Source organism: Eublepharis macularius, chromosome 7, assembly GCF_028583425.1.
Source record: "Eublepharis macularius isolate TG4126 chromosome 7, MPM_Emac_v1.0, whole genome shotgun sequence".
In the NCBI taxonomy this organism is placed as follows: domain Eukaryota; kingdom Metazoa; phylum Chordata; class Lepidosauria; order Squamata; family Eublepharidae; genus Eublepharis; species Eublepharis macularius.
In genome coordinates, this window is record NC_072796.1 from 67773069 (window position 1) to 67799820 (window position 26752).

A 26752-nucleotide genomic window follows, 5' to 3' on the forward strand; every position below is an offset into this window, starting at 1 on the left:
TTAACCACTAACTCAAGTAACTCATGTTCCATGAATGTAGGGGAGTACGGGTAACTGGAATTAGTTTCCCACTAACTGGTATCATAAACCAAAGTTTAATCTAGGTTTCCAGTCAGTGTGGTGGGGGAACTAACTCCAGTTTCATTGTGGGCAACTACTTTTTTAACTTGGATTTTCAGCGTTTGGGGGAGGGAAGGATGATGTGAGTACAACAACAAGCAAACAAATAATGTTGGATTAATGTGATGTCTGAATGTGGCCTAAATATACTATAAGATATGGAAACTTACTATTAAAATAATGCTGAATGTGGGAGACTTTTGTAAAGGTTTTTTTTAAGGATATGAAGTTATTATTGTTAGGATACTTTAAAGCCTGCATGTGGGAGCACTCTTAAAGCACCAATTTGATAAATGTAAAATATTTACAGAAGAAGAAAAAGTTTTTTCATTAAAAATGGTACAAACAAACATGAAGTCAAGGCACTTGATTGTTTTCTTGGCTACAAATCCTCATGTACGAACCAGGAATATCAAAGGTCCTTTGATATACACTGCAAAATATTGTTCTCTTTTTTATATTTAAAATTCTCAGCCCATTGACCTGAAAATAATTTTTATTCAGAACTTATTCCACAGTAAACAGAACCAGAGGTTTACACAGAAAGTTTTTTTATTGTAGGTCACTGGCAGAGGGGCACTTACATTAGCCTATTCTAATGATTTATGAACACTAAACATTTTATTTCCTTTTTTGTGCGTGAAGATTTCAGTTAACTGGTTTTTAGCACTTTAATAAGCAGATCTATTCTCTTTTGCTTCTGTTTCCTTCTTATCAATAAAATAAGCAAATAAGTTACTTACTCTTGATGCATTATAAATTCGGAATATCCGGCTAATAATGTCTTCTTCTAAATCAGCTGAAACAAATTCCACTTGAATGGGACCATGCCGGTGAACCCCATTTTCAGGCCAGTATTGTGGACACAACTGCAAAATAAACAGAATAAATGTAAAACCATTAGAAAGCAATTCTCAACATCAGGCTTACAGGTATTCCAGCATGCACATAAAGCATTGGTAAAGAAGGGCTGCTCCATCATCTTCAGTGCTGAGGAATGCTTCAGATGCACAACTAAAAAGCTCACACAGAGCATTTCCTGGCATCAAAGACTATGAAGCAGCCCAAGTTTGTTCAGAACTTCATATGCACATTGAACCTCTATAAAACTTAAGGTCACAGTATCAAAAGTAAATACTTAAATATTAATTTATGTTCATTCACTAAACTGTTAAAAACTGGAACCCATGTTTGTGATGGTCTCTCTCCCCTCCCCAATCTTTAAAAACTTCTTTTTGAATTTAAATATGGGAAATGGTGCCAGAAGAGATGAAGCACATTACTGAGGAAACTTGTTGTATAATATTGTGTAGGCTGAATAACCCTAAAGGGCTGCTAAATCCTTCACCTCCAATATTTCAGTCATCAATTTGTGAGATGTGAATTCTCTAACAGAGACACTGATACAAAGAACCTCAAAGGAAAGTACTTAGACAGAAATTCTCCTGGTGGGGTTGAAAACAATATGCCAAAATGAAACATGCATATAAGGCTACTTTTTTGCGGGCAAGAGAATTATGTTTGTATTTTATAAAATCATTTCATATAATAACACATTTCATACATATATCTCATTCTATTGCACTGCTGTCAATCTGCAACTGTATTGAAAAACATATCTAGCTCCCAGCCTTTGTCCCCGCCACCGCTCACCTGGCCAGTGAGGGGGAAAGCAAGGGGGAATGAGACTAGGAGCCCCGGAGTGTGCCTTCAGGGTCAAATGCTCTTCCTTGCTGTGCTGGGAATAACATAATTCCTGGCACGACAAGGAAGACATCTGGAGCAAGCCCTCCCCTATGCCCCAGGTTGGGCTCCAGGGGAACTGGCAACCCTAATCCGTGCTCAAATTCCCAGAGGTAAAAGTTTCTTCTGAATTCTTCTGAGTAACTTGTTTGGATTTGGGGTATTTGAAGTAACTCCCTCTTTAATGAGTTGGTTATTGTATACTGCCTTTTTTGCCATCAAGTCAAAGAAGATTTGAGGCGGCTTCATAGGGTTTTCAAGGCAAGAGATGATCAGAAGTGATTTGCTATTGCCTGCCTCTGCATAGCAACCCTAGACTCCCTTGGTGGTCTCCCATCCCAGTACTAACCAGGGTTCACCCTACTTAGCTTCTGAGAAGATCAGGCTAGCCTGAGCCATCCAGGTCAGGGCAAAATTAAGTGCTGTCCAGATGCAACTGAATTATAGAAACCCCTTCAGGGGTTTTCAAGGCAAGAGACGAACAGAGATAGTTTGCCATGGCTTACTTAGTATTATTTCACTGCTTGAAATTTGCTCCTCGTCAAATATTTGCAGTTTTCCCCATAATAAATTTTGGCTTGGATCTCACATGCTTTTTCTGAACACACATGTGACATACATGAATCTGCCTTATACTGAACCAGACCACTGGATCATCAAGGTCAGTTTTGTCTACTCAGATTGGCAGCGGCTCTCCAGGGTCTCACGTAGAGGTCTTTCATATCACCTATTCCATGATGCTTTTTTCTGGTGATGCCAGGGATTGAACCTGGGACCTTCTGCATGCAAAGCAGATGCTCTAACCCTGAGCCACAGCCCCTACCTTCTGCTCATGCTAGACATTTCAATTCATGGAGGATGGGAAGGTGGTTTTCATCGATCTCCCCTTCTCACTTCAGCCTTCCACTTTGACCCCCCACTATGTTTCTGTGGGTCCAGTGATTCAATTTCAGGAGTAACAGAAGACAACACTAAGAGGAGGGAGTACAGTCATTCTTTTATGCAGCCATTCTTCATATGCAGGTGGAAACGGTAAGGAGCACATAAGGACAGCAAAGGCAAGTTAGGGAACATCACAAATAAACCTGCTTGTTCATGATGTCTGAATGTAGCCCAGGCCTAAGATAAATGCAGGCCATGCATATAGTTTTGTTTGTGACCTAGTTTTCACTTGAGTAGCAATCTGGTAGCTCTGAAAAGTTAATTTGAAAATTGCAGTGTTGGCCACAGATTTTTCACAATATGGCTAAGATTTCAAAAATACTGAGTACCACTCCAGGGAGTTAAGCAATATGCTGCCAATCCAATGCATGTAAACTTGCATGTATGTCGACAGGTGATTCTCCACATAACATCTATAAGCTTTCTAACCCACAATAAAGAAAAAATACACTATATGAACAAATGGTAATGATAATTTCAAACGAAAAATATAAATGAAAGTTACATTTTTCAGTGAAGTCTGCTTTCCCCTGCCCCATTTTACTCTTTGAAATCTGATCTGTATTTCTAATTAAATCCTGTAATGGACGTCGGTGAAAGTACTGGAACAGATGTACTACCTGACACAGAGCATCCCCCAATAGCTTTTCGAGGTAGCTAAGGCCAATGGAAACCTGAAACGACTCAGTGCTCTTGTATATTCAGAACATGACTGAGAAATTCAAATGCGCTTTTTAGTGGCAGTTAAAAGTCTGAGTCCCTGGAGCCTTTCTTCTTTCACTCTGAAAATAACCTACCATCATTCAAACAAGGGTTTTTGCCGTTCATGCATTTCCCCAGAGACAGGTGAGTGTGGCTGGGACTCAAAAATATGCAAGACAGTGTTTGCCATTGGTAGTTATTGACTTGTAGAAAGGGCATTTATTCTGATTTTTAACAACAACACACACTTCTGCTGTTAAGGGAAAAAAACCCATTATTTTTCTGTGGTTTTCTTGTACTATTACAATGATTTATGATGAACATACCAAAAATACAAAAAGGAGTAAGTATCTGACATGCAGCCAATCACCAAAAACATTTAATTAAAATGAACACGCTACTGAGTCTGAATAATTATAGGAACAGGGGTCAGTAATTATGAATTTCCATGGGGAGTTATGGGCATTTTTCTGGGCACACCAAGCACTTGTGCTGTGCATCCTCCAGTCAGCTGAAAGAGGTCTGCATTCAGTTCTTGGGCTTCCAGAGATCTGTTAGGGCATGCCTGCACCTCTTGTTGATGCCACTTCAGGTGGCAGAAAGAGCAGCAGAGAGGTAATTTATGCCTAGCAGAGGACTTCAATACCATTCCAGTTCCTATGCAGATAGCAGCAGCCATCATGACAAGTAACCATCTGGATACCCTCTACACTCCAACTGTAGACTTGATGTCACAATGTACTGCATATGCCAGGAAAAAGATAACCCCATGGAGATGCACAAATCTGGACTATTTTTCTCCTACAAAAAAGTTTGAAAGTGAATGATGTTATTTTTGTAAAAAAACCCATATCCACACTAAAGAATAGTGCTTTGGTCCTGAAAAATGGTACTTGAGCTCTCACATACGGTATAGTGGCTAGAGATGAATCTGGACCAGAGACCCTGGGTTCTTCTCAGCAATGAAGCCCTCTGAGTGATCTTGCATCTGTTATTAATTTCCACCCTAATGTACCTCTCAATGTGGGTGTGAGAATACCTATGCAGAACATTCTGTGTTCTTTGCAGGAAGGACAGGATTATGTAATCAAAGATCTAGAACGATACATTTTGGACTTGGGTTCTAAGTGGACAATTGATGACAAATAGTTAAGAGTTATCAGATCTGAAATTCTGACATCCTTCTCCTTTTTTGAAAATTGTACTGCTAATTTAATTAATGCCCACATAAAAAGAGCTGGTCTGTCGAAGAGTTACAGATGGTTTTGGGGTACTGGTTGATCTGCAGGAATCATAAACTACTAGGAAAGATTAAACTAATATCTGAAGAACACTCTGTTGCCACATTCTAAGAGTTCTATTTATAATAAAGAGAGATGAATTTCCCATTGCTATCACAGTACAGAATGCAGTGGTCAACTTGCAAAAAAATGGGGAATGGATAATCTGCATTTCTCCATTTTCAGCAATGGCCTATGGCATACTTCCCAAAGCATTCTTGGCTTTAGAAACTGCTGTGGTTATTAAAAATTACAAAGACCAGTGTAGCTGAGTCTGAGTATCACTTTCTGCACAGCAAGGGCTTTCTCAAACTATAGAATGTGTTGAGAAGATATTGGTTATTGAGAGCTGCTGTAGCATAGTGGTTAAGTGGGGCTGCAAATCAGCACTCTGCTGGTTTGAATCCCACTTCTGCCATGAGCTCTGCAGGTGGCCTTGGGTAAGCCACTCCTCTCAGCCCCAGCTCCCCAGTTGTATTGTGGGGATAGTGATAACACAGACTTTGTTCACTGCTCTGAGTGTGGCACTAACCTTTCCAGAAGGGCGGTACACACACACACACACACACACACACACACACACACACACACACACACTACTGTTGTTGTTGTTGTCATTACTTTTGTGAATTTGTCATAACAGCATTGAATATCAAGGAAAAACAGAGGGCAAACTTCTATTTTCTATCTTTGAAATAACAATTTTAAATTGTTTCTTTTCCTTTAGCTACCATTAACAATTTGTTTCTAAAATGGATAATCTGTTCTTAACACTTTTCTTGTGCCATGGTTTCTATTCAAGTAATCTGGTGTTGGTCTGCTTATATTGTTCATGACAATTCTAGTTATATATCCTCCCTTCCTCCCATCTCTGTATTTAATTGCAAATTGCATAGTGTTTTATGAGAAATTTAACTCCTCGGAAGCATGTTTGTGTGACTATCTCCATATACACATTGCACTATAATGTACAGTTTCACAATTCAGCTAGTTATAATGACTTACTTGTGCAGGATCCACATCATTGAGCATAACTATAGATGTGCAGTGGTAGTCGAGAACCAGTCTCCAGAAATCTTTGACAGTATTTGGCAAAGGATGTTGGGTAACAATGAAAGCTGAAGGCTGCTTATAGCTCTGTAATGTAAGAAGAAAGATGGTTGTATTGAGCAAAACTGTCAGAATTAGAGAGATAATGAGAGGACCAGCAATGGCTTGCTGGTGAGGGGAAATCCCTCTCTTCCCTACTGGTCCCATTTTCTTGCACCATCTCTTCATTTTCCTCTTTTGCTGGCTCCTGTTTTTCCCACTCCCCCCACCCCCCGCTTCCATCCCATTTGATCCAGCCCCACCCCCCCCTCTACGTTGTCCCCACTCTTGCTAGTACTTGTCTAGCAGCTGGGATCTCATGCTGTAGTCTAGCAGGGTCTTGGCAGCCATTTGGGCTCTGCCATAACTCTTGATGGAGTTTTAAAGGGTCATAAGTTAGGGCTGCTATGGATAACAGTGGCATCGAATGGCTTCAGAACAGCATGGGAATGAAAGAGAAAGAAAACATTCATGGAAGATGCTCAGGAGTTTTAATGGTAAAACAGATTAGGGAAATTGGAGAGCTTTCTAGATTTAATAGAAGCAGCCATTGTTGACTGTGTGTTCAATATTTTATCAGAGCAATCCCATCACTGACTCATGCCTGCTGTGCAGGGATAGGATCACTCTTAAGCCCCCTGTATTGGTAGAACTCAAAGGTACACTGGTTGAGAGAATCTTTATCACTGTTATTCCAGCTGTCTTCCTCTTGTGAAACCTTTACACTGATACAGCACCACCAGTCACTGGGATCAGCAGGGGAGGAGGGAAGCCTAATCAGAATCTTCAGGGTGATTATTGACTGATGCTGGAAACCATTTAACCGTGCATTATATGGCAACCTGTACATAAAGGGAAATCCTATGCTTCAGCTAAGATGGCTGCCAAGGATTAACACTGGTATAACATGGTCAAAGTCCTACACACAACCAGTATTAAAGTCAGAACACACAATGGAAGACAGCTAATTTAGCACCCATGTGGCCAACATCCCACATGAGACATATGAGAAAGTACCAGTCAATGAGTGGCAATGACGTCAATGTCATGATACTGTCACTCTACACACTGCACATACTCTCCATAGACTTTTATTAGCACCTAGATAATGTGTACAAAATCTTATATAAATGCAAATTTCTTATAATTCTTTTTTTTTCAAGTATTACTGTTATGGAAAGTTATTTAAGAATCTGTTCAAGCTTTTCCAAAGCCTGCTTTCTTGGCATGTGTGTATGTATGTGTGACAGCCTCAATTAGTGTTGCTCTGAAATGTCAGATATACTGTATACATCTCTAGAGAGTGTAAAACATGTTTAAGTATCCTTCTATTGGTACCCTATAAGTACTATTAAAATTTTCAATAGCTGCAGTTAAGGAAAAAGAAGAAGAAAAATGTTAATTCAGAACAGAAATGTTCATTCAGTCAGAAATGAACAAAGAGGCCGAGGTAATGGCTTGTGTACTGTCTACGCTGTTAGGCATTTTTTCTTTCTATAAAAATTAGGAAGAGAGGAAACTAAAATATTGTACAAAACTTATTTATTCCACTTAGCTGCCTTTGTGGGTAACCTTTTCCTTTCTTAAGCTTTCTAGTTAAAGGTTTAAGTTCTAGTGAAGAGGCATCTAGGCAAATTTCATTTGTCGATAAGCTCCCCTCCCCATTGATTAGTGCTCTCAATAAAGCTTTCAGACCTGGGCTGTGATATAACATGTGCGGGATCTTAAACGTAGTTGAGTGTTTAAAGGTTTTGTGCCATTTTTCAGTAAAGCAAATTGGAAAGATTGCGCTGACTGTGCTTTCTGTTACTTTCCAGTTTGTTGAGCAGTGCATTCTTTCTTAACTGTTAGCACCCCAAGAAGAGCTTACATCCATCAGTGCAGCATTAATGTAGTTACTGCTTTCCCCATCTATTGTGATGAGGAACGGTAGGCATCTGTCTGGAGGAAGCACATCCATGCAGCGGTTTTTCTCATGATTACGAGGTAAGAGTGCTATACTGCAATCTTCCACACGCAAAGTTGGAGTCACCATGTTCAGCGTCTACAAAACAAGGTAAGTGATATATGAGCTAAGGAGTTGCTCCATCAACGAAACTTCAGAAATTTGATTCTACATGTTTCAGAATTTCATTTTCAAAGACAGTCTATATTTCTGAAAGTAATGGTAAGATCTGGGTTGCTAGGTTAAAAAAACAAACTGTAACTCAAAGCCTATTGATATCAAAAGGCCCGTTTCATATTAATTGATTTTAGAAATGTGTTGCTGTCAGTGACTTACCCTGAATTCTTCTTTGATTTGACTTGAATTTGTCTGAGGATCCAGTTTGTTCATTTCATAATACACAGACCTAACCTGAGAAGCTGGAACAGATGTGTCTCCACACAGACAGGCTTCCAGTATTGCATCATGTATAAACACATACTGTTCCTGGAAGAGAAAACAAACATCAACTTAACAAGAACACATTGCTAGGGTCTGTGTAAACTGCAGTACGCAGTACTGCAATCTTAAGAACAAGTCCTGGTTGTAAGCTCCATTGAACAGTCCTGAGTTGTAAGCTCCATTGAATAGGATTCTGAGTAGATCTGCTGAGGGTGGCACTATAATTGTATCCAGTGGTTATCTAGCAGGATTTGTGTCCAGAAGCACCTTAGAGATGGTATCTGAAGGGAGCTTTGACTCTCAAAAGCTTTGAAAATCTTGTTGGTCTCTTAGGTGCTACCGGACTCAAATCCTGCTGTCCTACTGTAGAGCAACATGACTACCTACTTAAAACAGTGATTATCCAGTGATTTTTAAAAAACGTGTTCCAATGCTGCTTTTAACTTTGCACTTGTTTTGGAAAACGAATGACAGCATTAGTTATCATACAAATGGAGACTCACAAGGACTTGCAGAGAGGGAGTCTCATTCCTTCCCCCACATCCTCTTTCCCTTCCTGTCCCCCATAGCCTATTTCCCCTTTTCCTGCTTCCTTCTCTTCTTCTCCCCCACCTCTGTCTGGCCCCCATCTTCATCTTTCCCCCTTCTCTCCCAGCAGCCTATTCCCTTTGGCCCAGTGGTGTGGTGCCTGCTGAGCCAGGTCCAGTTGCATGGTGGGGAATCTGCAAGGACTTGTGCAAGGTACTTCACTTTTCCTTGTATCTTTTTACCACTCTATTTTCTCCTTCTCTCTTCCTGGCAGCCTCAATATACTCATCTTTCCCATCATCCTCTTCTCCTTCAAACCCACTAAACAACTTGTCTTTATCTATATTTATTAATGGCCCCCATCTTTATCTATATTTATTAATTTACTTCATTTATATAGTGCCTTTCTCCACAATGGTAACCCAAGTGGCTTGTATAATCATTCTTGCTTCCATAGTATCCTTGCAACAACCCTGAAAGGTAGATTAGGCTGAGAGTGTGTGACTGGATAAAAGTTACCCAGTGAACTTCCAGAGCAGAGTGGTGATTCAAACCTGGGTCTCCTGGATCCTATTCTGAACCCTAATTACTTGTGGTAGCTTTGGAGGGGGCTGTTGTTGAACAACACCAAGCATCCAGGCCTGGGTGAGTCATGCAAGTAATGTGGTATCAAGTTGTCCGGTGGTTGTTTCTGGGCCTGGATCCAGTAAGTCCTCCCTCAAAAACCAAAACAGCCCTGGAAAGGGCCCTGTCCCCAACCCCTGCAATTTATTGACAGAAACTAAGCCTGGAATACTGGCTAAACTGTTATGGTTGCCTAGCAACAGCCACTGAAGGCATCTGATTCTTAAAGCTACAGGCACTCCTTTCATCATTTTTTTAACCCCCTCCTCATGTATTTTTTTTAGGTTTCAGAGTTTTCTGCAGCCCAGAGGCATTTTTCATATGCATAGCAAGATCTATCTTGTTCATTCATGGCTTCAATATTTGGATTTAACTATCCAAAGATCAGGACACTTGGCTATTAGTATATATCTAATTCTGAATCTGGTTCCTGTGAGGATAGACAAAAATGGGGCCAGGATCAGATAGTGAGTTGTCTTCCACAAACCTGGGGGAATCTCCAGGTGTGCAAAAAAAAAAGTGAAAAGTATAAAAAGGAGGGGTTTTAACTTACCCCCCCCAAAAAAGAGGAATGTTGTCTGTGCAGACAATGCAGAGGACTGTTCCTGTGGTTTGGAAGTAGACAGAGGAGGAGGGAACAGGAGCTGCCACCACCTGAGCTGAGCAGGCAATCAGGTTGAGGAAGGAACTGGAGCTACTACCGCATGAGCTGGATGGACAGAGAGGGGAGCCAGAGCCACTTCCACATGAGCCAGCCAGCCAGGCAGGCAGAGAAGGGGGGAGATGGAGCCATTGGAGTCCCTGCCACATGAGCTAGTCAGCTGTTGGTGGTGATGCTGCAGGTGCTTGGCCTGGAGAAGGAGTAGGGTAAAGGATGTGATTCTCTCCCTACCCCGTAAGTCTCATGGGTCCCTATTTTGTCATATATCTAATTCTGAACCTGGCTCTTGTGTAAATTAAAAAAATCAGAACCAAGTACAGCCAGGAAGTATTTCTCTACAGACCTGGGTTGCAGAAAAATAAAAAAAGTATTTTTAAATGTTTTTTATGAAAATGCTGAGATCTTGCAATGCTGCAATGAGCTATGTGTCTGGGGATGCTGATGCGGAAATCAGCTAGGTGTGGAAACCAGGTGGGTAGAGAAGCAGGATCTACAGCTGCCCCTACCTCTGCATGAGCCACGCAGGAGAAAGTGGCAGTGTATATGGTCTCCCATTTTAGTTACCATAACCTGTTTCCTTACTGTCCTTCCTCTTTGTTTTGGCATTTAGTGTCATCATGAAGCTGAACATACCCTACCCAGCTCTACCTTTAGTTTACAGCGGATCCAGGAAGTGTAGTAAATTACTTGACTTTATGGTCTCTTTCTCACTGAGAGATAAACCATTTCAGATGAAAGATGGAAGCTCACGTGACTCCGTATTTCTCCATGCTCCCCCTGCCCAATCTCTGCATATAGAAAATTACAGTACCAGGGAGAGGCAAGGCTAGAACCTCTCTCTATAGCATTTAGCTTTCCATGGAGAAGGAGATTTTTATATGTAGATGTGTTTAGTCTAGAGATGGGCATAAACTAAAATATGAACCAAAGTTCATGACAAACCAGGCTGGTCCGTGGTTCACAAGCCGGTGGTTTGTTGGAGCCCATTTCTGATGAGCCGCCACGAACTTTAGGCTGGTTCATTTTTTTGGTTCGTCACTGCAAACAGGCTGGCGCCAATCAATCAGTTTCCTAGGCAACAGGGGATGGACTTCCTGAAAAACTTCTGCTGGCCCGGAAGTGGCCTTCTGCTGACCCGGAAGTGATGGTTTGTTGACCTGGATGTGACATTTTCACGAACCACACGAACCGGTTCGTGAACCAGGGCAGGTTCGTGAAAGGTCGTGGTTCATGAAATGCGATGAACCATGAACTGCATGGTTCATTTTTTTTTCTGGTTCATACCCATCTCTAGTTTAGTCCTATGAGCCTCCTACCAGCAGTCTGAAGTAGTACAGCCCAGACACAGAGATACAACTTTAGTGTTAACAAGGTCTGTGCCTGGATGCTATTATGAGCAGAATGAGGGATAACAAACTAAAGCTGAATCCTGTCCAAGTCAGAGATATTAATTGTTGAAGGATCCAACAGTCAAGGGAGAGACAAAATTACTTGCCCTTGAAGGAATTACACTTTTCCTGCAGGAACAAGTATTCTAGATATTCTGTTGTACTGCTCCATACTATAGGTAATGATTAATCTTCTCATAGACAACTTTTTGCTCTCCCACTAAGCTTCCTTCCCACCATGACCTTCATGCTTTCTATCATGTTGCTGCTTGTGCCTGGAACAGTAGACCCCAGTGTTCTACTCAAGCTACTTTCCTCTCTTTTTAGAGTCTCTCCACAAGTGACATTACTGCAGCACAACCTTTTCTGATCTCTCTTGCTTGAATCTCCAATGGCACCCTACTTCTCACTTACCCCATTCTTAATACTCATTTCTCAGTCCCTGGATGGCCTCTTTCTCCACCCTGCACTGTCTAATGTACATTAGCAGACTTCTATGTCAGATACACATCTAAGTGCACATGGTTGGTGTTAAATAACATCACAAATTAATTTAAATTCCAACCTCTGGTAGAATAAGATGCCCTTTTATTATATAGAATGCTAGGAAATTCAGCAGCAGAAGAAGATGATGATGACAATACCTCAGTCTGCACCATATTAACTCTTCGAGACCGAAGCTCTCTAACACAGTTGTATATATCTACGACGCCTTCTCTTTCTGCCATGTCTAGCATAATATCAATGACAATGAAGCATCCAGTTCTGCCAGCACCAGCACTATAAATATAGAGCATAATTGGCATCAGTTGAATTTTCAGAAAATATTAATAGCAAATGTAGGACCGACAAAAATGTACGTCCTCATGCAATGTATAGTTAACTTGAGGAATTCTCTGCTGTAGGATGTGGTGGTGGTAGCTAGGTTTTAAAAAACAAACTCATGGATGATATGGCCGACTCTTCTTATGGTTGAATTAGAAAACACTGCTCTTTCTCAAATGGCATACTGAATAAAATTCATGAAAATTCTACTTACAGAAGATTACTTCACAGGTTCGTGTTATGGTTTAGAATTGGATAGCACATAGCACTTTAAGAAAATCTGCTGTAAGACTGGGCAAGATAAGTGTACACATCAGATTTCTAAGAATTTCAGCTTTCACTTGAATCAAAAGTTTCTAAGACTTTATGATTAATTAGTAAATATGATGGCAAAATGAAACTTCTTTGGTGCAAAGTTAATTCCATTCATTATGTTGTACTGGGCTCTAAGGACTCATTTAAATGTTACACTACCAATGCATCCACAAGGTAGCTTTTGAATGGCAGCAGTCCATGTGATCAGCTGTAACAGTAACATACCTCTTAGAATCATAGGGTTAGAATGGACCTCCAGGGTCATCTAGTCTAGGCTCATCTAGTCCACTTATTCACATGCAAATACTACAGCTGCCCATGTGGAATGCCATCATATAGGACCAAACTACACATAATATTTTCCACGTGGTTGCTAGAGGGACTTGCAGCCACAGGCCAGCTTCCAAGTTCTGCATGGGAACTCCAGAAGCACTAGTAGAGGACCAATTCAGGTTGGGATAATGGTGCAGAAGAAGGTGAGGCTCCTGTCTTCCTGACCTGGAATAGTGCCAGGGGGAGTTATTTGCCTATGCCATTTTCAGGTTGGGAAAATGGCATGGCGGGGGGGCAGAAGCCCTTCCTTCCTCCATGCTGCAGTCCCAACCAGAATCAGATTTCTGTGGCACTTCTAAATAGAGTTCTCATGAGGAGCTTTCAGAGGCTGTCCTGCTGCAAATTCCCATGGTGACAACACTGCAAACATGTGTAGTTTGTCCCACAGAAGTAGTCTGTACATGGGTGGTATAACATCTGAATTAGCCCTAACTTTATTCCTCAAGATTTTATGACATTTAGGCACACCTGAAGTCAACAGATTCTTAATAAGAATGTTAAAGATTTATTGTCGAAGGCTTTCACGGCCGGAGAACGATGGTTGTTGTGGGTTTTCCGGGCTGTATTGCCGTGGTCTTGGCATTGTAGTTCCTGACGTTTCGCCAGCAGCTGTGGCTGGCATCTTCAGAGGTGTAGCACCAAAAGACAGAGATCTCTTAGTGACACTGAGAGATCTCTGTCTTTTGGTGCTACACCTCTGAAGATGCCAGCCACAGCTGCTGGCGAAACGTCAGGAACTACAATGCCAAGACCACGGCAATACAGCCCGGAAAACCCACAACAACCAATGTTAAAGATTGTTGCAGTTTTCCACCAACTATCACTAGTTGTGCTTGAGAAAATGACATACAAGTTATGTTATCCATGCTTACCTAGCTTTATTTATTTATTTCATTTTTATACCACATCTCTTCAAGTAAGAGCTCAAAGCAGTTCATATCAATAAACAAATCACATCAATTATAATCAATACAACACATAATATATATCCAATAAATTGCAATAAAAGATGCAACATAGTACAGATACATAAAACCTCTCTAATCCCAACCCAGACTATAAAACCCAAAATATAAAACATAAATTACAGGTAAGTACAATACTCAGCAAAACAACTACATCTCACAATAACAAGTATTAAGAGCCAAGAGCATGCTGGAATAATCCTGCCTTACACATTCTCCGAAACATCAGCAGGTCCTGCTGAGCATGAGTGTCTTCTGACAGTGTGTTCCAAAAGGAGGGTGCCACAATTGTGAAGGCCCTCTTCCTGGTGGAAGAAAGTCATGCTACCTCGCAACAAGGAACCACAAGCAAACCCTGTGAAGATGAATGGAGGGGTCGGGGGGTTGGGTTCCTAATGGGAGAGGCAAACTCAAGATCATTAAGGGCTCTAAAGGTGAGGACCAACACCTTGAATTGGATTCAGAGACTAATTGCTAACCAATGGAGCTGCTTCAAAATCAGAGTTATATGAGCTGACCATGATGACTTAGTCAGGAACCTAGCAGCTGCATTCTGTACCCCCTAAAGTCTTCAGAGTATCTTCAAGGGTAGCCCTACGTATAGTGAGTTGCAGTAGTTTAAATGAGAGGTTACCATCGCATTAATCAGTGCAGCAAGGTCAGACTAAGATAGATATGGAGAAAGTTATCGGACCTGGTGAAGATGGGAAAACACCATTCTTGCCACCATAGACACCTGTTCGTCTATGGAAAGCTTAGAATCAAGCCAAACCTCCAGGCTCTTCACTGAGTCCGGAGGAAAGAGCTGGGCTCTGTGGAGTAGTGGGAGTGACAAACTTCCCACAACTGAAGTTCTTCCCAGCCACATAGTCTCAGTTTCAAAGGATTTAATTTCAGCCAGCTACTTCTCAGCTACTCCACTATGGAGGAGCTATCTCCTTCTGGTTGCTTATCAAGTAGAAGGTAGAGCTGGGTGTCATCAGCATACTGGTGGCATCCACCCCCAAATCTCCTAACAACATCCGCTAGAGGGCACACACACACACACACACACACACATATATATATATATATATATATATATATATATATATATATATATATATATATATATATATATATATATATATATATATATATATATATATATATATATATATATATATATATATATATATATATATTAAAAAGCATCAGGGAGAGGCTTGATCACTTCGGGACTCCAAAATTATTAAAGCAGCGTGAGTCCCAAAGCCCAGCCTGAAGCCAGTTTGGAATGGATCAAGCACCGACGTATCATTCAAAAATCCCAGAAGCTGGTCTGCCACCACCCTCTCAATGACCTTACCCAAGAAAGGCAAATTCAACTTTGGATGGTAATTTGCTTGCTTCCCTTTATCCAAGGAAGGATTCTTCAATACAGATCTTACAACAGATTCTTGAGGGAACCAGGGAACTGGTCTGACGTGAGAGAACAATTAATAAATTCTTACAAAGGGCTTCCTACAGCATGAGTAACTATCCAAGAGGGACAGGGATCCAATGAGCAGCTGGCGGGCCTTACAGCTTATCAACTGCTTGTCAGGATCTTGTCAACATCTGTGGGGGGGTAAGTGGACAGAGGGAGTCCAAGAATGGACCCAGCAATGCAAATTGAGCTGATGGTATGCTGTGTCCAGTCAAATGGGCGAAATTAAACTAGTGGTTTTCTCAACGAGACAGCCTAAAGACATCTCTTTTGTGCTAGTTACCTGCAGTGTACAACCAGTGGGCCTGCATTAGGAGGGCTTTTGGACTTGACCTGCCGTACAAATCCTAGAAGTCCTGTTGCATGGTAAGGCACACCATGATCTGGCCAGCCTGTGAAGTGAAATTGTCTGATTTCTCGGATCTCATGGGCACCTCTCTGAAAAAACAACAGTGGTGGAAAAAACAACATAAGTGAAGCATTTAAAAGAAAATGGAACCAAACATAACCCTATTTAAAATTCTATTACAATTACAATATTTTTCTCTTCAATTTTTCATAAGTTAATGAAAATGAGGAAGGCAGAAGTGGGGAAACTTATCCTTGCCACTAGGAGGCAGGAGAGGAGAAGACTAGCCACAAAAGTCTGGAAAGTGGATTAACTTGCATTCATCAAAAGACGTGACAACTTTAACGGTGACATGACTACACACATTACAGAAACATTGAGAAAGTATGTCTTTGATCACTTGCCTTTTCTACTGCAAATGTTCGAATCACGTATTCTGCCAGGAGCTCCGTTTCTATTAGAGTAACTTTAATGTCTTTATATATCTCTGTGTCATCTGGCCAGTATTTACAGCATTTGACCTTTTAAAAATACAGGAAAAAAATAAGGTTCATATCTTTCAATCTGAAGTGTTCCTTAAAATTTTGCAGTGATGTGTGATACAGTCAAACCATACATAAAACAGTCATGCTGCCTACACAAAGCCAAGGCCCATTAGTTTTTTCAAAAAAGTGCAAAGAGCAGTTCTCTGAGTTAAAAGCAGGAACATTATTTGGTTCAAAATATGGAAATTGTATGGACCAAGTTAGTATTTTATGCCACGCACAACTCAGTTAAAACTATCAGTCATTTCCTGGATTTTTTTCCTGTTCAAGGAGAATTCAGAGGGGGAAAACTACAAAGAGGTGCGTAAATGTTCACATCCTCTTGCAGTTGGTTGCCTCCAAAGTCTTTGATGAAAAAACATATGGAAACTTGATTTCTTTCTAATGGAAGAAAAAAACACATACATTTCTGAGACAGCATTAATCACTCAGAAAAACTACCAAAAAAGACAACACAAGCAGCTGATGCTGATGACACAATTTATACAATGTGGAAAAACTCTAAACATACAGTAGTGAGATTCAAATAGAAAGATGCTGTTTCTGGACATGAAACTGATACCCTCTGTAGCTGGATGAATCATTAGGCAGAGACTTAGAAACTTGGCCCAAGCAAACTATCCCAGGCCAGGACACACACAGAAGAAGAAGAAGAAGAAGAAGAAGAAGAAGAAGAAGAAGAAGAAGAAGAAGAAGAAGAAGAAGAAGAAGAAGCACACACATATGCACACGAATTTGTAAATGCATACTTTTTGACAGGATTATACAATTTCAATCTGAACCCTCCTTATGCATTTTACATCCATTTGGGAGTGAGTGAGGTGCCATATCTGGAGGAATTTTTGCACATGATCCCTCTCAGTATGAGCGTGGGAGCAGGCAGTACAAAGTGGCATTGCAGGCAATGGGAGGCCCATGTGCATGTCCCATATCTCCATCTAGCTCTCCCACATGCAAGGTGATCATGTTTTCAAATGTGAGTAACTTCCATGGCACAGAGATGGAAGGGAAAGGTGTTTAGATTTTCTAAAGGTCTTTATATGCTGCTTGCTGCATGCCTGTGAGCTTCCATTGGCAGGAAGAATAGGGCTGTTCCAAGCCCTATTGGTCTCCATGAACAAGTGCTGCAACTTGTGTATATATCTATGTTAACTGCTCTTCCCTAAGATACCTGAGATGACATACAACATTCTGTGTCTGCACTGTCTTATATTTAGGATCATTTCCAACTGGCAAACAAATGCATCTGAACACCAGATGCAAAATTCTGAAAACACTAATAAGCAGAGCCTGCAGTTCATTTTTCCTCTGTCTGGCACTTTTACTGTCTCCGCTGTAACAATTCCTAAAACTCCATCTGAAAGAATTTCTCAAAGCCCTGCAGTCAGGAGAACAGAAAACATAAGAAACAGATCGGAATCTCATTGTTTATCTGTTTGTCTGTTCTGCTTGATAATTCAGACCAACAGCATTGTTCAAATCCACCTAGACTTAAAGGTTCACACGGCTTATATCCATTGTTCTATTTGTAATAGCAATTTCCCCCCATAGAGAACATGCTTCCTGTGCATTGTTCAGTAGAAACAGAACTTCCCATTATTCGCAGAATGTTGGTGCAAACCATCCAGAGACCTGTTTGTGACCTTAATTTCCTTGTCTTGCCCGTTGTTTTGTCTCTTTCACAGGTTGCATCTGATCCACGCAAATTTGTCCAGGGCACATTTGAAACAGGAAACAGCTGCAGCGTGTAACCTAAATTAGGTTTCTAACTTTAGCAAGATAGGGACTTGCCATATTCTATAGCACTCCATTTAGCTGGCTAAACAATTTTAAAAAATAGATTTGACTGCGTTTCTTGGCTCAGAACAGAAACATATGACTACCTCAGTCTAGACAGTCAGGATTATTAATATGGTACTTTTAAAAAAGTCCTTCTGCAAGTGCTCTTGGCAGACTTAGGATGCATACAGACGTCATATTTTTCTGGCTGCATCATGTGGGATTTTGTCAACGTGTATCCTCAGGAAATACAGTGTCTGGCCAGTGACAGATAAGAAGAAAGGCAGGAACTAACAATCCACCTTTCTTAAGTAGAACTTCAGCTCAGTTCCAGCTTGTTTGCAACTTACTAGCAACTTTTGAGACTGCTGGTTAATGCACTGCTAAAAGCCAAAACATCTTATTAACTAGCAATTAAAGTATACATCATTATTCTGGACAATAGAGCACGTGGAAAGAGAAGGCTTGTATATTTCAAGAAGCTCTGGGAAGTGCAGAAGATCACTGTACATTCTGTACATGGAAATGCATTACATTTACAACCTACTGTGGGTCAGGATCAGACCACTGAAAGCTTGAGGAGAAGTTCTGTCTTTACTGCTGCAGTGACCTCATAGTGCAATGTTTCGTTTTTCCACACAGGAATAAATCACAACCATAATGGAGAAAGTAAAGTCAAGGATACTCAGGGTGGGGGTTAAGTCTATTTTTCAGTGATCCCAACAATTTCTGTTTTCACAACCCAACCTGTATCTGGGGGGCGGGGGGGGGGGAAGTGGAGACAACACCAAGCCCCCTCCTTCTCTGCTCCCCACAAGGTCAAGCCTGCCAGCCACCAGGCTGTGTTGATTGAAGCATGTTATAAAGAGCTGTACACCAGGCAGTTGATCAATGACAGCTGGCCCTTTAAGAGTCGGGTACCCACTGACAGCTGCCTGCTTTACAGCCAGCTGCCTGATAATTAGCTGTTGGAAAGCTCCACCTTGGGGTAGGGAAGAAGGAGGCAAGAACAGCTTAGGAGGCACTATTAGTCCTTCACAGGCTTGGTTACACCCCCTTAGGACTTCTGGGTAGAGGGAGGCCACTGGGCACTCTCCAGACTTGGCTAGGGCCTTGAAAAGACTTGGAGAAAGCCACAGAGGACATACAGCTCTGAATTCGCACTCAGAAAGAAGCAGAGCTAGAGGAGGTATATTACAGTGGTATCCAACCCCTACCCTTCTCTGTCTGAGGTCCAGAGAAGGCACTTCAGCCAAATTAGGCTCTGGTGCATGACAGCTGGGGTTAGGATTCCTACGCTGCTGTTCCATCCTGGGTTCTGTTTCTTGGTCACACTAGACTGTGATGGTTGTTTGGGAAATTACTTATCTCTATATCGAAGTGCTGGACACATTCCTCATAACAAATCTATGAGCCACAGATTAGACTAATGCATTTTCCGCACAGAGCTTCTTCATCCGTTCTGGCAACATACTGCATCCATTTCTCTCCAGAGTTCTACATGTATGGTCGAAATACTCCACTTCAGACCTCTTTTGCAGGGTGAACTTTACATCAGGCTTTCTGTGTATTCAGCCTATGTAGATTGGGTCTGCTTTATTAATTGGTTCTGGAAACATACTGCTTCGATTCTTTAATCCTACACTTTGAGGGAATTGAAACAAGGTGGTGTCTGTTTTTTATTTCTGCACTAGAAAAATGACCTTATTTTGCTGCAGGCTTTGAGGACACACCAGTTTCCTCAGTAGATAGGCTGAGATTGGCTGGAATTTTCCTCAGTCCATAGGCTGACTTCCTCAATTTCTTCAGTGGATCAGCTAAGGACTGGTCAGTTTCCTCATTTGATAGCTGAGAAAATTTTAAAAGGATTTTTTTGTCTTTTTAATGCTATCAATGTTGCAAAGTTGCCATTTAATTTTTTTTAATTCAGGAAAGAGACTTGATTTGTTGCTGTTCAACCAATCAGGATGCAGGGGAATAAAGGGGAGCGTGAAAGGCAGAGCTAGGGCCAGGTCTCACACTGAAGAAAGCATTCCGCACTTCAAAAAAGTCCTGTTCTGACTTTGTGGGAAAAAACCCAATGGGATATGTGTGCAGGAAGAAAATCCTTAGTAAAGCTGGGGAGAGAACAATTCCATGGCAGTTGCAGCCCTTCTCCATCTAGAATGCAAAAAAGCCTGGGAAGAAGTTTGGAGACTGAATTGACTGTGCGTGCAGAAGTCTGGAGAAAAATCGAAGCAGTATGGGGCCAGAACTGATGAAAAAGCTCCATGCAGAAAAGACCTCAGTCTCCAAACTGCTTTTCAGACTTTTTGTGTTCTGCATGGAGAAAGGCTGCATCTGCCACAAAACTGAGCGTTCCCCAACTTTTCTGCAGCTTTCCTTCCTGCACACATACCCCAATTTTTCCCCCATCAAAGTCAGCTTTTTTGAAGTGCAGAATGCTTTTTTTGGTGTGAGACCTGGCCCTGGCCTTGCCTTTCACCCTCCCCTTTATCCTCTTGTGTCCTGACTGAGTAAACCGCAACCAATTCAGCTTATTCCAATAAATACTCTGCTGAGAGCCCTGAATCCCATTTGATATTTTTAAGTTTCCTGCTGTGCTTCCTGTCGTTTTGTCCATTCTTTTTTGATTTTAAAAAAATTAAACAAAAAATGTTGCAACTTTGGTGTCTTTAAAAAAACAAAAACAAAAACAAACTCTTGCAAATTTTCTCAGCTGATCAACTGAGGAAATTGACCTATCCTCAGTCAAGGAAACTGACTGTCCTCTGCTGATCTCCTGAAGAACCCGACATGTTCCCCAGGAAACCCACAGCAAGAACAAGGCATTTTTAGCGCAGAAAAAATAAACAGTCACCACTTGGGTCTGACTCCCTCAAGTGTGGAACTACAGAGGCCCAAAGTGGATTGGATCCTAGGGAATCAAACATCCAAAAACCCCTATGTAAGTGTGCATGCAGAACACCCCTGAGAAAGTGATTTGTTCAAAGTCCTCCAGTGAATTTTATAGCTGAGTAGGGAGATGAATCCAGGGATCCCACATTCAAAATCAATAATGTAGCACCATTATCACTGGCCTCAAATGTTTAGCTTTTATGTGCATGTGTAAAGCTGAAAAATATTCTTTATGTAAACAGTTGTACAGCCATGCTGTGCCCTGTATTTATTTTATTGCATTTTGTATTTGTAACTAGGAGTTATGTTATGCACAAGCTTGGCAGATCTAGATTGTGATAAGTAAATGTCAGTAAATGTTGATTTCACTGTAACCTCTCAAAGTGATGGAAAACAACTTAGTATAAATTAATATTGGCAGGAACAGGTGGTCCATGTAAGAAAAGCTTTGGTTTGAAAGCTGTAATAAGTTTCATATTTATATGTATAGAACATGCTCTTGTTAATGCTGTGTAATGCATTTATTTACAGCTCTTCTAAACTAGGTATATAAATGGCATATTTATGGTAAGCTTTGATGTCTTCTTCAAGGTTTTCTACTAGCATGGTAATCAATAAATTTTAAATGGGCTTAAGAAATATAACTCTGCATAACTTTGGAAAACTGAATTTTATTTTTTTTTCAAATTAAAATTAAGTTTATCACTAAGTCTTAAAAGGCAAACTCTGACACAACTTTTAACGTAAGATTCTCTATGGACACACTTGTTACAGGGCTCAGAGATCACTCAAATCACTGATAAATGAGCATATAAGAATTAGAAGTTTTAGACCATGACAGATCACAGAGAACCAGTGTGGTGTAGTAGTTAAAGTTTGGACTATCTTGTGACATTTTGATTCCTAAAACCTAGTAAGAGTACTCAGTTTGGTGCTCCTTCTGTGCCTCAAATGTGTCTGTAGAAATGGGGGTTGGGGTTAGATCCAACTGCTCTTCCATTGGCAGAAGCAGATCTTTCTTCACCTCCCTGTTCCCCTAACAGTCCCTTTTATTCACTACTCTGAGTGGGGCACTGATCTGTCTAGAAGAGGAGTACATAAGCACAGTTACTATTATTATTAAAAAGCCACGTAGGATGAGGGAAAAATGGAATTGGGCAAGATTACTTCTCCTTCTGTCAGTGGAATGCTATAGGACACTATGTATATTTTAATTTGTTAGCTGCCTTGGTGGCTCTTATAAGCCAAAAAGGTGGGCTATAAATTTTGTTAAACAAACAAATCTGGGCTCTTGTTGCCTTACTCACACTTGTACCATTTTATTCTTTTGCTGATGTCAAACCACAAGCCCAAGCACCGTTTGGAATTTTTTAAAGATATGGGATGATTTTTGAAGCCAGGGGTGTTGGCTGGAATGGATATTAGTCCTTGTTATGTTTGAAATGATTTTCAAAATGTTTAATACATACAAAATTGTCACCTTCCCCCTCTTCAACAGAATAGTCTACAAATTTAAAATAAGATAAAATAAGCATAAAAAAACAAGAGTGTGGGGGGAGAGGATTTCATGTTTTCAAACTGATAATGTGCTTCTAGTTTTCAAAGTACTTGACAATCCTGTTGCCAAGACACCTCCATTTCGTTTATGTCACCCCCACACTCTCAGAGCGAAGCTACAAGTGACGCCTTAAACAGGTTGGACACTTGTCAGCTTACCTCAAGTTTAGATGCGAAATGTAGGCGTCCTGGTTTTACAGCTTGGCTCTCCATTACAGCTGCAAGACCAGAATAACTACATTTCCCATCAAAACTTGAGGGAAGCTGACAAGTGTCCAACCTGTGTCAGGCATCACTTGTAGCTTGGCTCTCAGTCTTGATTTTGGACCAGCTCCTTTTTCTCTCTGTGGTTGTATCAAGTCCTTCAATAGGTTTCAGGCTATCATGTCTCTCTAGACATGCAGATTTTTAAACAGTTCAGTTTATCAGACCCAACTTGGGTTCCCTGCAGCCACACAGCAGCTGTTGAGAATGGCTGTTTAAAAATAAAGGAGAGCCAAAATGGCCTCAAAATGCCACCGTGGAAGGAGGAAGAGGGGGAGTTTTCTCCCTCAAGCTGTTTTCTGTAATAGTGAGGGGGGGGGGTTCTCTGTTTTTGCTGCTCCAAGTGGAGTAATCTGTGCACGTGGAACAGTAAAAACAGGAAAATACCCTCCCCCCCATGCTATTTTGACATGGGGAAATGGCTGGGAAACTCAGGGAAACTCCTCTATCTTTCTCAATGAACCAGATACATGAATCACCTTTCCCATACAACATTAGCACTGCAATTTTGACATTCCAAACTCAAAAAACAAAACAGAGTGCTACCTGTGAGCCTCCTCATATGTGTGGTCATCATGTTATGTGGATAGGGCAATGCACATATTTTCCAGCTTGTGGTATGTACAAGCTCATACCTACAAGTAATCTGAGCTTCTGCTCATATAAATTTTCCCCCTTCATTTTCTTTATTTAAACTATACACTATAAACAATAACGTAAGTTATAAACAATAAACATAGAATATAAAAAACAACTTTCTAAAAGGAAGACATACTAACAAAACAAAACTAAACAAAAAGACCCTAAAAACTAAACTACAGGTTGAGTTCCGATTTCTCTGCAACAAATATGTATCATCACTACTAACGTTTCACGTATTTGAACTTAAACATAAAAGCCCTCTTTTTTCCATTGTTCATAATTCTTAATCCATAAATCCAGATATCATCAAATCCTTATTATCCATTTCATGTAAAAAGTCTTTAAACCATTTCCATTCAGTTAAAACATTAACTAATGTCTTTTCTCTAATCAGTGAAGTAAGTTTTGCCATTGACGCAAAATCCAAAACTTTTGTCCACCATTCTTCCACTATAGGCAATATTGGAGTTTTCCACTTTTGTGCATATGAGTTTCTGCTCATATAAACCTAAGCTGGAAAATATATGCATTGTACTATTTGAACAACTGCACATAGCATTATCTCCTTTTACTCATGGTTGGACTGCCAAAATTGTAATGACTGAAAAGGGCTATTTTCATGTATATTTTAAGACACATGCCTTGAAACAGATAACATACAGGAGTAAGTGATATCAATATATAAACTGGCATCTAAATTAAACTTCTATCTGCAACAGAGTATTTTGAATTACTTACTGGTCATCTATAGTAGGTGATATGGATAGCTTGTATGAGGTCATTGCTTGGACAATTTTATACAATCTAATTTTAATTTAGAATTAAATTTAAACTTCCTGAGGATGTTAAAGCAAGCACAATATTACATGGTCTTTCTAGAAGCAGTATTAAGTTAACTAGCCAACAGGCAACTCAACCACATATATGAATGTGTAATTGAGTTGCCTGTTGGCTAGTTAACATATAGTATATTTTTCATTTTTATTTACTTCATTTCGTTCTACCTTTCTCCCAAATGGGGACCCAAACTGGCTTACATTGTTTTCCTCTCTTCTATTTTATATGGTGTCTAGGGTGGTGTGTTTGATACAGCTGCACTTGCAGCTAATGCAGAGGAATGACAAATCCATCCAGTTACCCTGCCTATCAGTTGCATTTTCACATTACCCTGCACATCAAGTCAATAGAGCACACTGTGACTGAAATGCTTTTATGCTGGAACAGTCATCTTCTGTAGATGGAAAGCATTGCTGGTTTAGTGGTGCCAACCAATCTGTTGCACTGAATCAGTAATCCTAGATGAATGTGTATTATTGTTCTTAAGCATCTGTTCAAGCCTGATATTAAGTTAGCACAAGATTAAGAAGAACAGGTCTTAAAGTGATTTTAAGTATACTTAGTCAGGGCTCAGTTACATGTGTTTGTGTGTAACACTGACTGACAGTCTTATGGCAAAAACTGCTATTGGAGGGGGCCTGAGGAATGAAGATGTAATTGAGGAAGTGTGCATGTGCTACTCCTTCAACTAGGCCCCTTCCTGAAGAATTCCAAATACATATTTCAAAAGCCACCACTTAAACCAGAAATCTATGATTGCACAGGAAAGCCAGCTATGATAACTTATTAGCTTTATAGCTTTGGGGTTAATACAATCTACATACAATCTACAATCTAATACAACCAACCATTTTTAATCAGTGGATTTGTAGATGTTCAAATTGCAGCAGTATACCTATGTCTTGATTTTAAAAATATGAAATATAAATAGATTTATAGATTTATTGTTACGGTCTAAGACCAGCAAACAGTACAATAGAAGTATTAAATAACAAGTAAAAGCAATACAATTATAAAATACCGTCTATAACTGTACATAACAGTTTAAAATTCTAAGATCTAAAAGTTAATATTAAGATCAAATGGTAAATGACCCTATCTGTGCTTCTTTGTCTCTTCCCTAATTCGGTAAGCCAACCAACCAAATTTGGTGACCATCCTAGTCAGCTTTTGATTTATCATCTGCAAGCACAATTGACAGAAGTATCGTTCTGCTGCAACCAGAATAGGAATTGACAATAGGCATAACCAGAGTTTCCCTAACATTTTGCTATAGGCTGCATTAAAAAACAACATGTTCTAACGTTTCATCCGCTCCCATCCTGCACATGCAGCCTTTCTCTGAAGATACAGTAAATCTGGCCTCCAATATAGCTGAAGGCAGGGCACTATACCTTAAAAGAGTAAAAATTCTCCTACAGTTATTGTTATCAAAAAATTTAATATAAGCTTTCAAAGTTATCTTATTAAGTGTAGTTACATCAAATACAGGGTTCCTAATCCCACTCGTATCCATCGGCCTTTCGACATCCAATATTCTTTGTTTTAAAATAAGTTGTAGCCTGAGCATAACCCAAAGCCTGTATATACTGCTTAGACAGACCATAATAGTTTAATTTGACCTCTGTCGTCTTCTGCCACTGAGAAGCAAAATTATCTTGCATCATAGTATGAGTAAGACCAATAGGTGAGAATATCAGTTTTAACCAATAATTAAAGGCAATCCATAGTTTTGCCTGTACTGAGAGCAGGCCTGCCTTTAAATGAATTGCAGCATTTGAAACACTTGTTGAAACTTGGAAAATAGCTCTTAAATATTTTGATTGCGTTCTTTCAAGTAAGGTCAATTCAGTCTGAAGTAACAATGGTGATCCATATAATAACTGAGGTAATATTTTTATAGAATATAGCTTAATAACAGCTTCTATATTACAGCCCCCTTTGGACCAGAAAAACTTCTGAATAAAACCAGTGCTTTTTAGCGCATTAGCAGTCAGGTAATCAATATGTCCTTTCATACGACTGGACGAATGAAATATAACACCAAGATACCTATAGCAGCAGACCTGCTGTATGGGACGAGAGTCAATAAACCAGTTAAACACCTTAGGCTTATTTGCAAATACCATTATTTTAGTCTTAGTATAATTTATCTCCAAGCAGTTTTGACTGCAGTACTGCAAGAGGGCATGTTCTATCTATAGTTGTAAATAAAGAAGTAAGAATCAGAATCCACCATTCACGGTTCCTCTTAATCAGATCTGCAGGTATAAGATCAGCACCTGCAGTTTAAATGGCCATTCCCCAAATAAAGAAGTAAGAACTGGAATCCACCGTTCCTCTTAATCAGATCTGCAGGTATAAGATCAGCACCAGGGGCTTTATTAACTCTCAAAGTCTGAATTAGACATGGGCTTGAACCGCAAAAAAAACCAAACCATGTGGTTTGTGGCATTTTCATGAACCAGGAACCACGAACTCCCACGAACTGGGGCAAGTTCATGAACTGGTT

The 26752-nt window shown here is 40.2% G+C and overlaps 1 protein-coding gene across 6 annotated transcripts in view; it reads right to left on the reverse strand.

Annotated features, from left to right (window-relative positions):
• Positions 1 to 26752, reverse strand: part of PTPRM (protein tyrosine phosphatase receptor type M) — a 749315-nt gene that overhangs the window by 19679 nt on the left and 702884 nt on the right. For all 6 annotated transcript variants that reach the window (XM_054985128.1, XM_054985127.1, XM_054985126.1 and 3 more), the window contains 7 exons: positions 16123 to 16239; positions 15653 to 15807; positions 12108 to 12243; positions 8158 to 8307; positions 7747 to 7920; positions 5793 to 5924; positions 864 to 989 (listed from right to left, as the gene is read on the reverse strand). In XM_054985128.1, the coding sequence (XP_054841103.1) occupies positions 864 to 989; positions 5793 to 5924; positions 7747 to 7920; positions 8158 to 8307; positions 12108 to 12243; positions 15653 to 15807; positions 16123 to 16239 (990 nt within the window). The remainder of the gene's footprint in view (positions 1 to 863; positions 990 to 5792; positions 5925 to 7746; positions 7921 to 8157; positions 8308 to 12107; positions 12244 to 15652; positions 15808 to 16122; positions 16240 to 26752) is intronic.